Here is a 15,156-nt window from a genome sequence, read left to right as displayed (position 1 = left end):
TCTTTTCCTAGATACCTTAAGAAATATTGTTTATTAAGCCCTCCCAGCATGTGTCAGCCTATGTGTACTCACACAGGCTGTGTATGTCCTCAAGGACGTGGCCCATTGGCCAGAATACTTGCAGAGAAAACTCTGGGAAAAATTAATCTCAAGCTACAGGGAAACCTGTGGAGCCAGGTTTTGGGCAAGAGATTGAAAGAGCACTGTACAGCAGTGGAATTCCAGCACATAAAAATGTCTGTATCCCCAGGAAAACCATACCTTACCCAACAACTGATTTCAATCAATGATCGTAGAATGACAGAGAAGACACCACTTGTTTTAAAGAAAAGATACTTTGTGAGATTAGTTTCCCTTCTACTACCTTCAGAAAAGCACCTGACAGATGTTTTCCAAACTCATTTTGAAAAATCACTAAGACCCAATAGCCTCATAGAAAATTGTCCCAATCTTTCCTTATCCTAACATGAGATGGAATTTTTGAAAAGAAAAAAAAAAAAAAAAACAACAACAAAAAACCAACAAAAAACCCACAAACTTCCTCCAGCTACTTCCTCAGTATTTCCATGCATTGTTATGGCACAAAGCACAGCCAATGAGGATTAAATGGGTAACTTCATAATTTGAGGTAAGAGCAAGAAAGTCTAGGTAAAGTTTCTAATGAAATTTCTTCATCTCAGGACTTCTGAACTTCTCTTCTAATTTATTAAAGCTGTCAGACTCTGATATACAGAATTTCAGAGAGAAGTAAGTCTCCAGGAAAAAGGAAAGGTAAGGTGATTTTTTGATGGGAAGCTAATATCAGAAATAAATATAGGGCACCTTCTCCTGCTTCTTGAGATAAAACTTTCTGAGAGGTTGAATAGACTTTGCATTTTCTTAATGGTGATACATTTTTTTTTCAATTTAAAATCCTATGCAAGTGAAATACTGCTTTCATTGATGATCGCAGAAGGAAATCAATTCAGCATTACACATTTTGAAATAGATCCCATAAATTGCTTTAGTCCCTGATTGCACCACAAGTCTGACAGCTCATACAGCTGAGGCTCTGTCTTTCTGTTTAGAGAACAGATAGTATTCTCACTGCCACTTTATTAGCAGAGCAGGTAAGTTTGCAGTAAAGATAGAAGTGAGAAAGATCTGCTGACATCAGATTAATATAGACATTTATTTCTTGATAGTATTTGATTTTCAAAGGCTCTTGAGAATTTAGTGTTCAAATCTTTGAGATTCTTGATGTATTATACCATACAAGGTCATTTATGTCACTGAAAACTTGATGGGCAATAGCTCTTGCCATCAGATAACATTCAGTATGTGCAAACACAGGCTGAAAACTGCATCCATTTTTGGCTGTAATGCTGAAGGTCCAGTCTCATGAGCTGCTGAGAGCTCAATTTGTCTTACTTGTGCTGAATTAATCATAAAGAAGTATGGGAAACATTAGACCTTTGTCTCAGAGAAACTGTCAGGGTGACATTAAGGGATTATTAGCATTGAACCAGAGACTGCTGCTGCTGGGGCAGGGACGGGAGCTTGAATGCTGTTGGAAGCCAGTCCCATATCCAGACTCCAGGAGGCCAGTTCCCTCTAACTGAAAATGTATGGGCAGTGAAAATTGGTGCCAGTATGCCTAACTCATAAAGAAACCAGTACATTTCACAACCTGAAAATGTGTCAGCCTCTTGGACCTGTGAAGTTGAGCAAAATGGAGACAGAGTCCTTTTAATTCTGCTTTCTGTTTTGCTACAGCTAGTGAAACACCACTGCTTGTCTCATGGCAGAAGTTTACCAAAACTTGGCTCTGAAGAAATGTTTTGTCCCCCAAGAACCTCCCCAGGAAAAATAAATAAATCTTTACAAAGTCAAACAGGCACTGCAAGTGTCACTGTACACCGCATTTCTCAACTCAACGAGGTGCATGCTTTCAGCCCTGCTGTTTCCAAGCTACAAATCCTCACATTACTTAAACTAATATCACAATGGACAATTATAACACTCTAAAAATCCTTTCTTCTCAGGAGGTAATTAAAGCCTCTAGAATAGGGGGTGAGGGAGCACACAAGCCTGCAAACCACTCTTGGTGAGGAAAATTCAACAAGGACAACATTTGGATGATGCACAATCATCTTAAGTGGCCTTGCTTCTCTCCAGCTCCACTGTCCAAGGACTTACCTTAAGAAATGTCAAAGCATACAAAGCCAAAAAAAAAAAAAAGCAGCACTCTTTCCTTTGCTTTTCTTTGAACCTTGCAAAGGGTGGACATTGAAATATCACCTACTGTGCACATAAAGACACTTGCAGTTCTGTCATGGAATTAAGCTATGAAAAAATGTTCACTTAATGAATACAGCCAGATCTCAGGTGACATAACTTTGGAAGGATTTCTTCTGGAAGAGGTGAAAGAGTTGTTTAAGACTTTCAGACAGTTTTGTGGGTTTACTCGAAACTCCTGCACTTGCTTTCATAACATTTCTTGTACCTCCAAGGACAAGATGTGTTAGCATTGGGAATAGCTGTGCTCAGGGCTCAGGGATGTACAGTGTCTGGACAGCCAGAGACTGCTGGAAATTGATAGGGCTCCAGTATACAATAGGAGGGAGATGAAAGGATGCAAAATCAAAGCTGATAAAAGATGTGTAGCTATTGTATATGTCTGATGTTCGTCACTGAAAGCTTTCATTTTCACGTACTAACGGAAGAAAAATATTCACTGCCTCGATTCTGACATTGAGATTGGATAGACAAAGGGAAGAAGCTGCACAGATACTGCACAAATAAATATAGCCCTAAATGCAGGAGAAATCTCTGTGTCTAAGTGGGTGAGTGGACGTGTGCATATGCACCTACAAACATGTGTCAAGTGAGCTGTTTACGTACTGGAATTTCTCGGGCTGATCTAAGTCCATGTGGCTATAGATTGTGAGGGAAGTGTGTCTATAATATCATTCACTGCCTGTGAAAAGGTGCTTTCAATTTTCACAGGCACATAGCAGCCAATGTTTGATAGCCACAGAAGACTGTAAATGATGCTTTTGATTTTTTTTTTTTCTTTGATATAATAATCTTGGAGTAAACAACCATTTGTTCCTCTTTCTTTTCCAGTCTAAAGGCAGTCACAGACTTATCGATAGAGGAGGAAGTTCTCCAGTGGCTCCGGCAGGTGCAGCTTGGGGACTGTGTACAGGCACGACCGACCCAGACGCCTTCTGATACACAGCCTGCACAGCTGGGCAAGGCTGGCAGGACCTGGGGGGAGAGAGAAAAGGCAAGAATAAGCACCCTCAAACCCACCACCGGTATGAGTCAAAGCAAAAAACACCAACAAGGTTTGCAACTCAGACCAAGCACTACACAATGATTTGCTGAGGTCAGGGAAACTTAGATACGTCATTGTTTGTATTAAAGTTGTGTTGTCAGAGTTGGTTCAGCAATTTGAAAGCTGTGAGCACTAAACACCTTTTTCTGTATGCACAGCTAGGCTGTTTGCCATCTTTTCTTGAGCAAACACCTAAAACACCATAAAGTGTCTGCACTGGAGAGAGAGCTCTGGAATGCATAGCCCTTGCTCAGGGTATAAGATAACCCCCGGCAGTTTTGTGAGGATAAATACAGTACAGTTAATTGTTCATATATACAGAACATGCTTTTTCCAACTACTGCTGTCTCAGCAGGTACCTGCACCAGTAGTAACTGCAACCTAGCCTTTTTACATGGCCACAGTCTCAGAATATTTATGTTTGTCAGTCAGTCCAGTGCTCCTCAAAACATTGCTTACTGCGACATCTAAGTTTAGGTAAGTCTGACTGAAGGGAAAACTTTTGAAGAAAGGTCTCAAAGATAGAAAGTGTTCAGTTGTTTTTTTTTCAAAAAGACATTGAGGAAAAGGAAGGAAGGAAGGAAGGAAGGAAGGGAGGGAAGGAAGGAAGGGAAGGAAGGAGGGAAGGAAGGAAGGAAGGGAAGGAAGGAAGGAAGGAAGGAAGGAAGGAAGGAAGGAAGGAAGGAAGGGAAGGAAGGAAGGAAGGAAGGAAGGAAGGAAGGAAGGAAGGAAGGAAGGAAGGAAGGAAGGAAGGAAGGAAGGAAGGAAGGAAGGAAGGAAGGAAGGAAGGAAGGAAGGAAGGAAGAAGGAAGGAAGGAAGGAAGGAAGGAAGGAAGGAAGGAAGGAAGGAAGGAAGAAGGAAGGAAGGAAGGAAGGAAGGAAGGAAGGAAGGAAGGAAGGAAGGAAGGAAGGAAGAAGGAAGGAAGGAAGGAAGGAAGGAAGGAAGGAAGGAAGGAAGGAAGGAAGGAAGGAAGGAAGGAAGGAAGAAGGAAGGAAGAAGGAAGGAAGGAAGGAAGGAAGGAAGGAAGGAAGGAAGGAAGGAAGGAAGGAAGGAAGGAAGGAAGGAAGGAAGGAAGGAAGGAAGGAAGGAAGGAGAAACAACAACAAAAAAACAAGACGAGAAGATGTGAAGTCTTTTTGTCCTTCCCTTGCTGCATGTGAGAAGTCTTGTTAAACATCAGAGGGTTGAGTGGTTGGAAAGCTGTCAGAGGACTCATCCTGGGCTCTTTATCTACACCAGCTCTGATTCACTCAGGGCAATGGTAGCAGGACACTTGGCAGTGCTGCCTTTGCTCCCACAGTCTGCCACTGAGCTCTGAGCAACTCAGGTATGGGGACAGAAGTCACACAAGGTGAGAAGCATTCAAACAAAATTCTTCTGGGAAGGTTTTAGACATGACAAATTAAAGCTCTGCATGAAAAGTCATGGAGAAAGGGAACAGGACAGCAGGATATTAAGCCAATGTTTCATTTCCTCCATAAAGCCCACCTGTGTTCAGAGGGTTGGAACAAAGCCTATATGCAACACTGGCATTTATTAATTTACCATGCAAGAGTTGCTTTTTGTGCGCATCATGCTTTGGTCCTTGGTGGGTCGTGAGCAGGCTCAGGAAGGTGGGAGGCCTTGGATGGGGGTAAGCACCCTCTGAGTCAGAAAAGCCTCAAGAGACACAGACCAACTAACAGGGCACCAGTGAGCTGGGAAACACAGAGGTTAGAGGAGGGGGAACTAATTCAGCAAGCCCATAGCACAGGGATATTGCTCTTGGATGCATCAGGTTCTGGCCAAATGTTGTGCAGGTGAAAAGAGCACAAGAGGATCCTGATTCATTTCTCCTCAGAGGCTTCTTCCAGTAAACAGGAAAGATAATTAATTGCAGGAAGCCTGGAGGTAAACAGCAAAGTGCTGGTCTGTGCTGGGATTGCAGCCCCATAAACCACATGGAAGAGCTGTGAAGCTGAAAAGTCACCTGGCAAAGAGTTCTGCATTCTCCTGGCAACTGAGGACACACTCACTCATTGAGCCATGGTGCAAGGCTGAACACTGGATGATGGTACTAAAATATTATCTATTAATAAACTTTCATGGTAGTTTTTAACACTAGGAGTCCCATTAGGTAAATATGTATGATTTTCCTTCAGTAGATAGGAAAAGAAAGCACAGAATAACTGACTGATTTACCTGCTAAAACCATAGCACCAGGTGGCAGATCTAACAACAAAACAGATTTCTGTGTCATGTGTTGGAGGTTTGAAGGCAGCAGAGAAAGAGAATTTATGTAGAGCATTACTCATAAAAGCAGTTAAGAAATATACTTTGGTAAAGGATACAAATACTGCTTTACTTTAAAAAGGAGAAGAAAGGAGACCATTACCTTCCCGAAGCAGAAGCACCTGCTCCACTTTGCTGTGGGGCATGGCAAGATCCAGGGCACATTTGAGGTCAGCATTTCTGCATTTCGGGTTAGCACCATAGTCTGTCAGCAAGACAACTATCTCCACACTGGATTTCCTTGCTGCCGCGTGCAGGGGGGTGTCCAGTCGCTTCCCCACGTTCACATTGGCTCCTTGGGTGAACAAGGGCTCGTGGTTAGAGCTGGTGGGCAGCAGGGACTGTCTGAACCTGCATCACACAGGCCGGTTTCCACCAGTAGCCTCAATAGATGAAGGGGATGGATGGCACACAGGACTTCCCCCATCTCTCAGCAGCAGCTGTGCAAAGCTCATCAGGTCAAACACCTGCTCTGGCAGAGTGCTCTGGGCCACCAAACCCTGTCTGCGATGCCCAGAATTGAGCAGCCTGATCTTCAACTCAAAACATATTCAAAGCCTACCATATGTTCTTTAAAGTTGTTAATGGCATAAAATCTAATATGGATTATGTTAATTTAATTGCCGGGGGGAAAAAAATAGAAACCTTTAGGTATCTCATTGTAATAAGTCTGGAAGCACAGCAAGCAAAATGCTTGCCCCAGGCTGGCTGGGCACAGCAGGGCCACACTTTGAGCAGGTGTAAGTCAGCTAATGCACACTGACAGCAAAAATTTATGCTAGTTCATAGGCTGTGCCTGGACCTGCAGTGTTTATTCTTCCAAGTGGCTTTACTGCTGTCCTCATCATCCACTGAGGAGGAGATGGAGTTAATGGTTCCGATAAACTGCTATGTTAAGCAAGAGTTGATTTTGGTCAGTAATATTAGCCAGCATTTTCTGTGCATCCTGTTACCATGCTAGAAAACTGAAATTCTTTTTTCACATTCAGATAGCTTCAGGGAGGTCTCTGTAATTAAGAAGGCTTTTCACTTAGAAGTCATAATTTCTTTATCAACACAGGGGAAATTTTTAATGGCCTCAAATGAGTCTGACAGAGTCAGAGACCAGCGGCGTTGGCTCACACCACCATAGCTCTCCCCCGGCCCCTTTTCCAGGTGTACCTAGCTCCAAAAGCTTCTTGACACATTCTGTTCTCTGGTACGTGCAGGCCATGTAGAGAGGAGTCCCATGCTGTGGGTCTTCTTGGTCAATGTCAACCTCATGGGCCAGAAGGGTCTCCATGCACTCCCTGTGACCTGTGGAGGGAAAAGCCATCACTGAATTGCTGCAGAGGAGAACACACCCAGATACAACTGTGAGGCACAAGAGCTGTGAAAAAGCCAAGCCTGTTTATCTGTACTGATATGGAAATAATTTTTTTAATGCTTTGTGAGTGACAAAAGACGCATTTGTCATGTAGCTATTGTTGGCTTCGCTCACACCGCTCACACCCAGAACATCACCTCTCTTGACTGCTTCGTGGATGGGCGAGGGCAAGTGGCTCCCCAACTGCCCCTTGGCTCCAAATTCCAGCAGCATGTTGACACAGGCTGCACTGCCACTGCAGCAGGCGTTGAACAGAGGAGTGATGCCATCGATGGTGGCTGCATTGACCTGCAATGGAAGACACTCAGGATAATCCAGTTTGACAGGAACGCCCTTGCAACACACCTCCTGTGCACACCAGAAGTGCACCAGAATGAGACTCTTGCCTTGTTTAATTTCAGGAATTAATTTATTTACAACTTTCTGAGTTATATGTTGTGACATAACGTACAGAACATTCTCCTTTGATGTCTGCCCTCTTTCCCAGATAGTTAGTGCCACAAGGCAGAAACCTTGCCTGCTCTGAATGCTCCTGCTGGAACTGCTAAGAAAAGCAATTTTTTTATTATTTCTTTTTTTTTTTTTTAATGTGAAGCAGCTGAGTATTTTCAAGATTGTTTAGTTTGCACCAGCCTCAAGGTGGAACACCCTCAAATGAAAATGGATTTGCTTTTTAAATGAAAACATTTACTTTCTGTTTAATACTTTTATCTGAACACACATTTCCAGGAAAATAAATTTTCATAGAAACATAATCCCAAACAGAAAAGGAGCTTGAAGAAGCTGGTATGCATGTGTGTCTGTGCAAGACAGAAATTTTTTTCCCCAACTTCTGGTGTAAAGACCTGGCAAGAACCACTATTGCCATTCTCCATTGGGACAGCAGAACTGTAGATCACAGAATCACAGAGCATGCTGAGTTGGAAGGGACCCATCAGTATCATGGAGTCCAACTCCTGGCCTTGGGCAGGACACCCCAAGATTCACACCATATCCCTGTTTATGCTATATTTAACTACATAGCAAGCCCTCAAGGCCAATTTATGAAGCAAATCTGCATGGCGGACTTCATAAACAACTCTGTGGCACACTGGAGAAGAGCAATGGATTATGCAAGCACATGCCAATTTGTAAAATATCCACTGCCCTCACCTCCTCCCAGTGTCATCAGGCTGGTGTGGCTGAAGCTCCTGGAGGCACTGGAGGTCTCTTAACTGTTTTGGTGGTGATTAGTTTCTTGCCATATAAATTTTACTTGAAAACCCAGCGGACATAAAAATATTCTTATATATTTCATCCATTCCTTAATCTCTATTGTGAACATGTACTCTGCCTTAGGTCCAGCTGTGGGAATTGTTATTTTATTAGCAGATAAAATGTTCTGTTGCTTCAAGCACATCCATTTTTACTTACATGAGACTCCCAACCTCCCCATAGAAAACCAGACGTAATTCCAGTGATCACTGGTGATGGGGGGAGGGGGAGGGTAAAGGTGTGAGTTACTTTCTTCGATGTTATTTCACTTAGCAGCTTTCATTCATTTTCCATCAATCGTGACTATGTTTCACACACAAAGGGAAAACAAAAGAGAATAAAGGGATGACACAAGGGGAAGACAAATCTATCACCCGGGGAAACAGAACACTGTTATGTTTTTCCACATTTCTTTCTGAGATGTCCACTGCATCTTGGCCCTGACACATGGACAGCACATCCAACATCCCACTGATGTGGAGAGCATCTGTTCCCAGGTGCCCATGTCCCCAGTGGCATCCCCAGGACTTACCTGGGCACCGTTTTCCAGCAGCACCTTGGCACAGGCCACGTGGCCACCCAGGCAGGCCTCGTGGAGAGCTGACACACGGTCTGTGGTCACCAGGTTCACGTTGAAACCCTGCAACCAGGACCAGGGTGTGAGGAGAAAGCCCTGCCTGAAGCACAGCTCCTGCAGGGCTGGTGGGGTGCCCATGGCAGGGAGAGCCATGGCAGAGCTGCGTGTCCAGGGAAAGGGCTCAGGTTGGATTTGTGCTGTTCAGTGATTTTTTGTCCCCACAAACCACAGCTCATGATGGGGTTGAAGAGGGAGCAATTACAAGCTATGCCTTCTATTTCTAGATCTTTACGATGCACTGTCAATTGCAGGAAAGGCATCACATTTCTTTAACTTATAAGGGTGGCATTCCCTTCCCTATTAAGTCCTGCACCAGGAGCTACAGCTGGAGGGATTCACCTCACCTCCCTGAATGAGGATGCTTCTGGCATCTGCAGATATCTGCAGCTCAGCTGGAGCTGGCAGCTCCTTCAGTGGGGAGAAACAGGATTCCCTAGGATATGCTTCATCCCATGCTAAAGCAGCTGTTTCCAGTAAAGCAGACAAATTGTATCCTAAAAGTTCTTTCATTCACTGTATAGGGTACCCAAGTGTGTTTCACTCAGAGGTAATAAGTACCTGGTAAACCTATAAGAGAGATGAATCAAATCCCACCCACAAGTCAGTTCCTCTCAACTGACCATCCAGGAAATGTTTTACACTGGAAGAAAGAACAGTGATTTACAAATGCCTTATTTCAGGTATTTCCCTAATTGACAGTTGCCATATCTATTCCTGCAGAAAGACAAGCCAGATATATTCACAAAGGGGAAAGCCGTTGTCATGTGTGTTTTCCTCTGAATGCAACTACATCTCCTGGTAATTAGAATTTCACAGCCATGCATGAGAACAGGCCTGGAAGCAGCTCTATCTTCTGCTTGATGCCGTATTTTGAAGTACAGTTGGTGTCTGCCTGACGTGCTATAGACAGGGCAGCTCACGAGATGGCAGCAATGCACTTTTTGCTACACAGTACCCAATGCAATGGGCAGAAAGGAGTACCTGGGAGCAACCTCACACAGCAAAAAAGGCAGCAGTCCTGACTCCGTGAGTATTAAAAGCACTATAAACACTTCAGGCCAAGCATTACATGATAGAAAAGCAATCTTTTTCAGTCATGTGAAAGTATTATTAATGTAGAAGTTGTTGCTAAAATTTTCATGCATTACAACGGTGCTAGGGGAATAGACAAAACCTTGAAAAAATAGAGATTATTCCATTTTCTAATTGTATGGTTGTTTCATATTTTGTGATCAGCATATTCCTTGAAGATGAATTCCTTCTAGATACTCCTAATAAGGAGACCTATTCTCAATTATTACTCATAGATACATGTATATATATTTTTAACTAATAAAACTCAGTCATATCAAAGAAAGAATAAGCACTGATATCTTGGGAAAAACAATTCCTTCCATTACAAAATGAAGAATAAGTTGTAGATCTTACAATGGCTGTTTGCCAAACATCACTCATGATAAACCTTGTGTTCTATGTACATGAAAAATCAAACTCTTTTTTCAGGCATTGAAACAGGCGTTGGTGAGTTCTTGAGCCATGTGAAAACTCCAGTGCTACATCACCTCCCTATGTCCAGGCATTGCCTGTGCAGCCAGAGCCTCAGTGGCTTTCTTGAAACCTATGGTGTTGCAGTAGAGACTTCGAGTGTCCCACAGATACTCAAGTACAGTTCCATCCTTCATTTCAGGCTAGTAGTATAACTATATTGGAAGCAATGAGCAATGATTATGCTGCTCCATGAACAATTTCATCCCTGCATTTATCAATCTGTGGTGACTCAGCTCCAATTCAGGCTCTACAGAAATTGCTGCCCTGATCTCTTTTCATCAGCAAGGACCTTCATCTTTTACTCCCAAAATTAAATTTCTTTAGGAAAAGGAGAAATGGTGGATTAACTAAATGATATAACCACACTGCTGGGTGCTTCCTCAGTGTACAACCCTGAGCAGTGCATAACCAGGGCATCTGGTGAACAACCACAACACTGGGTGCTCCACGAAGCAAGTGGTGTAAGGTCAGCATAAATGGAGATAGAGGAGTCAGAAAACCATCAAATCCCTAAATGAATAAAGCCTCTTTCTTTTTATCTCTAACCTCCATTACTTCCTTTTCCATAAAAATCACTTTATGTCAGCAAGTGAAGGAAAGAGGGATCAGAAAATGGGAGGGTGAATACTGTCTGTAAACAGCATTCTTTTTTAGCTGCAGCTATGCCTCAAAAGATGTCTGGAGAGGAGGCTTTCACACTGGCAACTCCACTACTTGAGGATGTTGTCCATTAGAGCTGTGGCCTCTGGTAATAATTATTTACCTTGACTATAAAAAGTCTGATAGCCAAGTCAAAAGCTTTACAGTCAGGGAATTAATTTCCTTGCAGTTGCCTTGGAGGCAGGAGGGAGAGGGGGACAGTTACCTATTCATGCTAGATGAGGACACTGAGTTTAAGCAAAGGTGGTAAGGAAGATGATTGGCAGAGCACAAAGAACCATAACCTCTTTTCATATCCAGCTTCTTTTCCTTCTCATGTATTCTCTCCTCCTCTCTTCCTTTTGGCTGAACTCTCGGTTCCTTTTGGAGCAGAGGGTTTCAGGCGGACTTCATAAAAGGCAAGATGCACTTTTACAGCTTTTTACTGTTTTGAGGGTTTCTTTTAATGTACATATACATATTTATTGTCCCTATTCTCAAGCCTAGTTGCATGGTTCATCATTGAGAAAGAGCACAAGGATCATTGTTTATTATATAGCAAGCTGCAGGGTGTGATATTCTTTGTCCCAGGCTTGTCCCTAGCTTCTTAACTGAGCAGACTAATACATGCCCAGAGGTGTTTGTGCTGATACATTATTCATACAGCCATATTTCCTATGCCCTGTTGCAGTCTATTACCAGCTCACCAGCCCATAAATGCAATTCATGTGAAATCACCTTGCTTCCCAGCCTTTTCTTTCCCTGTGTGCTTTTACCTGTGCAATCAAGGTTTTCAGAGAGAGAAGGCGTCCCTGGAAGGCAGCATCATGAAGAGGGGATCGGTCTGCCCAGCTGCCTGAAACAGCAAATGCATGGAAGCTAATTCAGGGATGCAGCAAAAGCAGATCTTGGGAGGACAGGGGAAGCAAAGCCACGTGTAAATGCAGATCAGGACTGAAATCAATGTGGGCTTAGCAGTGAAACTGTTTGATGAATAAATTTCAGCAGAGCAGCTGAGGAATCAGCAATCCTGAGAAAGCTGGCTGCTCACTAAGGGACCTAACCAAAAGCTTCTTGGCAGAACTTTTAAAAGAACAGCTAAAAACATGTTTCAGCAAAGATCACTAGTTCAGTGCTGCTGGGTCTCACATGGAGACTTCAGAACCCTGCAATTCTCCTACTCAAAACCATATCAGCCTCCACTTTTCCTCAGGAGCTCTTGTCACAAATTGCATCCCAGCTTCTCTGACACTTTGTTAAGAGCCTCATAGCAGGGTTGACTTGTCCATCAAATGAATTCTGGCATGTCCTTGGCAGTTTTATTTCCTGCACTGACAATTTCATAAATAACATCCTCCCTCTCAGACTAGCATGTAACAGGTATAACCATTCTCTTCACCGAAATATTTTAGAAAATACATGGAAAAACAAACTCTGCCTGAAGGCTTTACTTTTCTTCTTTAATAATTCTGAGATGCTGAACTGTTCAGACTCCTTCACGTAGGCTTGCTTGCCCTTTTTCTTATCCTAATCTATTTATGTGCCAAGAAAAATAATTCTTTAGCCTAGCTACTACCTGCAAGCATAGACATTCAGCTCAGGTTAAATCCCTGCCATTCAAATAGAGAGCAAATTTACTTGTCCTATATTAAAATTTATAACCATCCTGTGACACTGTGTAGTAAGTATTTCTCCAAAGGCCAGCTGCATTTCCAGTACCACAGGACAGAAGCAATACCAGTGTTTGCATTCATGCTCTGTTGTAGAGCAAACCCATGGGCACTGTATTTGAAACTCTTGTCCTGTTTAATTTTTTCAGCTATACTGCACACCAGAGAGAATAGAAAGGGTGATTTATCTCCATTTCACATGCTACCCAAGGCAGGGAGAAATCAATGAGAAGCATGGACACATCCATGGGGACTTGAGACCAAGGACACAGCAGAGGTTTTACCCTTGGCCAAAGGAATCTCTTTTTGTTACCCAAGGACTAGGATGCACTTCAGCTATTGGAGTTACAGTTTTAAATATAGTGATTACCTTTGTTTCCATTCATTTACAAAGCACTTCTTGGACTCCTAAGGTAGGAAACTGGCATGGAAAGACCAGTTGGCACAATATATAGCAAGGCTCTGAATGACACATCAGTCAAAATGACGGAAACAGGAACCATGTAGGGACCAAGAAACATCTTCCTGAAAACCTCCCAAATACCCCACACCTCTCATCATGCTGGTGACTGAAACAGGCAAGCTCAGTTCAGAAAGTCAGAAGACGCTGCAAGTGACAAAGCCCAGAGCGCTTATACAGCAGGAAGATTCAGGAGTTACTCAGACAACAGAGCTACGGGGCCTTATTTAACCTTTTATGCAGAGTATAACTCGTGCGAGTGCGTGTTCTCACATGCATTTCCAGGGCATTTCCAATGCATGTGGATGCACACACAGCCTCAGGACAACACACACTGCTGCACACTCCCACGCCAGCCACCACAACCTACCTCCCTGAAACGTGTGGCAAATATAGTTTCCATACGGAGCACATCTCCCCTGCTCAGCTGGGAGTGACATGGCTGAAAGTGCTCTTTTTAAATGCCTACAGATAAATTATGCAGCCCTGCTGCTGCTTCTGTGCTACTTCACTGCAAAGAAAAAAGGTTGTGAAGCTCTGGCTGTAATATGATATAGTGCCCCAGCAACAACATCACATGATCTTACATTTTGTAAGATTATCCTTAATGGCTTTCTGCAAATGGCAACTTGCAGATAAAAATATGTTATGGCCTGCTGAATTTCAAGGCACCTCAATAAGAACTTCTTGAAGGAAAAACTGCTGTTCACCACGTGTCAGACTATGATTGCATAAAGGTGCTTGGAAAAAAATGACAGTATCAAATGACTGGAATTATATTCTAGAGAATAATAGATAAATTAATAATCAAGACATGCCTGTATATATACAGGCTTCATAAAGGCTTTGTCAAAAATGTTTGGCTGCAGTATTTCTCTCTGCCAGATCTGAATCTCCCTGCTTTGTGTGGCCATCCCACACCATCTGTGTTCTGATGCCATTCCTGTGCCTGTTCATGATGGCACAATCATGAAGCGAGTGCCCAACAAATGAGTCACATAGAAATGTGTGATGTCACAATGCTGATCAGAATCTTCAGCAAGGAAAATAAGCCCTCATTAGCAGTAAATTGAAAATACCATGTCATTTTAATTAGTGGAATTAACAGGAATGCAAACACATGCCTATTCATTATTATGCAGTGATGTGAAGGACTAAAATCACTTGAAAAAAAAAAAAACAAAACCATGACCTGCTAAGTAACCTATGAAATACAATATATTCTTGAGCTGTGTATTTTTCAGAACAATTTTAGCTGCATTCATTTTTATAAGCTGATTTAACAAACCAAGGGTTCTTGGCTTGGATTCATAAAGTCATTAGTTATATCCTCCTAGCATCACCTTTCAGAAAATCAATGTGCTAAAACCTTTCCCTAAATATTCTCTGGCAGTAAAACCGGATGTTTAGTAAAACCATCTGTAACCATTGATAAAGAACACCTTGTATCTGAGAACAGTATTTTTATTTACCATAGTGCATTGACCAAATGTTGTCCTCATTCTAGCGGGGTAATTGTTGGAGTCTCATATTTTGCACACCTAAACCATGCCAACACATACTGACACTGCAAAGACCCCAGAAATGGGAGGCACTTCAGGTTAACACATTTACCCCTACATTTAGCAAAAAATCCCTCTTTTCATGGTGACTCGCTGATTTAAACCCTCAAGTTACAAAAATGTGGCAAATAAACATTTAAATGTTAGAGTCCATATTTTTACTTTACCTGGGACTATTCCATAGATCTCTTCTGCTATCCTGGCAGCTTCTTTTCTGTTGCCTTTAACAATATAGAAATGTGTCAGCAAAGCCAAGGAAATCTTAATTAAAAGCTTGAAGCAGAACAAAGCAAAAATGGCAAAATAAATGTTAGTGAAAGAATGGAGTATAGAGCCGCCCTCCATTTTGGTTTGCTCTTTGAATAGTTTCTCAGGTTGGCTAAGTTGTACTGGGCTATTCTTGGTATCATATGTCATCTATTTAAA

The 15,156-nt window shown here is 42.5% G+C and overlaps 1 protein-coding gene across 1 annotated transcript; it reads right to left on the bottom strand.

Moving 5' to 3' along the window:
- Positions 1-3,063: 3,063 nt before the first annotated feature.
- ASB11 (ankyrin repeat and SOCS box containing 11) lies at positions 3,064-14,095 on the bottom strand. Its single transcript, XM_053935105.1, has 8 exons — positions 13,756-14,095; positions 13,539-13,679; positions 11,815-11,894; positions 8,747-8,854; positions 7,098-7,248; positions 6,756-6,890; positions 5,698-5,889; positions 3,064-3,252 (listed from the first exon to the last, which is right to left on the bottom strand). The coding sequence occupies exons 2-8, from the start codon at positions 13,606-13,608 to the stop codon at positions 3,128-3,130; spliced, it is 861 nt and encodes a 286-aa protein (XP_053791080.1). The 5' UTR covers positions 13,609-13,679; positions 13,756-14,095; the 3' UTR covers positions 3,064-3,127.
- Between the last annotated feature and the right edge of the window lie 1,061 nt (positions 14,096-15,156).

Source organism: Vidua chalybeata, chromosome 2 (assembly GCF_026979565.1).
Source record: "Vidua chalybeata isolate OUT-0048 chromosome 2, bVidCha1 merged haplotype, whole genome shotgun sequence".
Lineage (NCBI taxonomy): Eukaryota > Metazoa > Chordata > Aves > Passeriformes > Viduidae > Vidua > Vidua chalybeata.
Note: the sequence above shows the minus strand (reverse complement) of the source record. Positions and strands in the feature narration are given on the sequence as shown.

Coding starts and splice junctions, on each gene's coding strand:
- ASB11 (XM_053935105.1), bottom strand. CDS start 13,608: ATGTCACTCCCAGCTGAGCAGGGGAGATGTGCTCCGTATGGAAACTAT. Junction 7,249..8,746: donor TGCTGGAAAACGGTGCCCAG/GTAAGTCCTGGG, acceptor CTTCCATTGCAG/GTCAATGCAGCCACCATCGA. Junction 3,253..5,697: donor GGTGCTTCTGCTTCGGGAAG/GTAATGGTCTCC, acceptor CTCTCCCCCCAG/GTCCTGCCAGCCTTGCCCAG.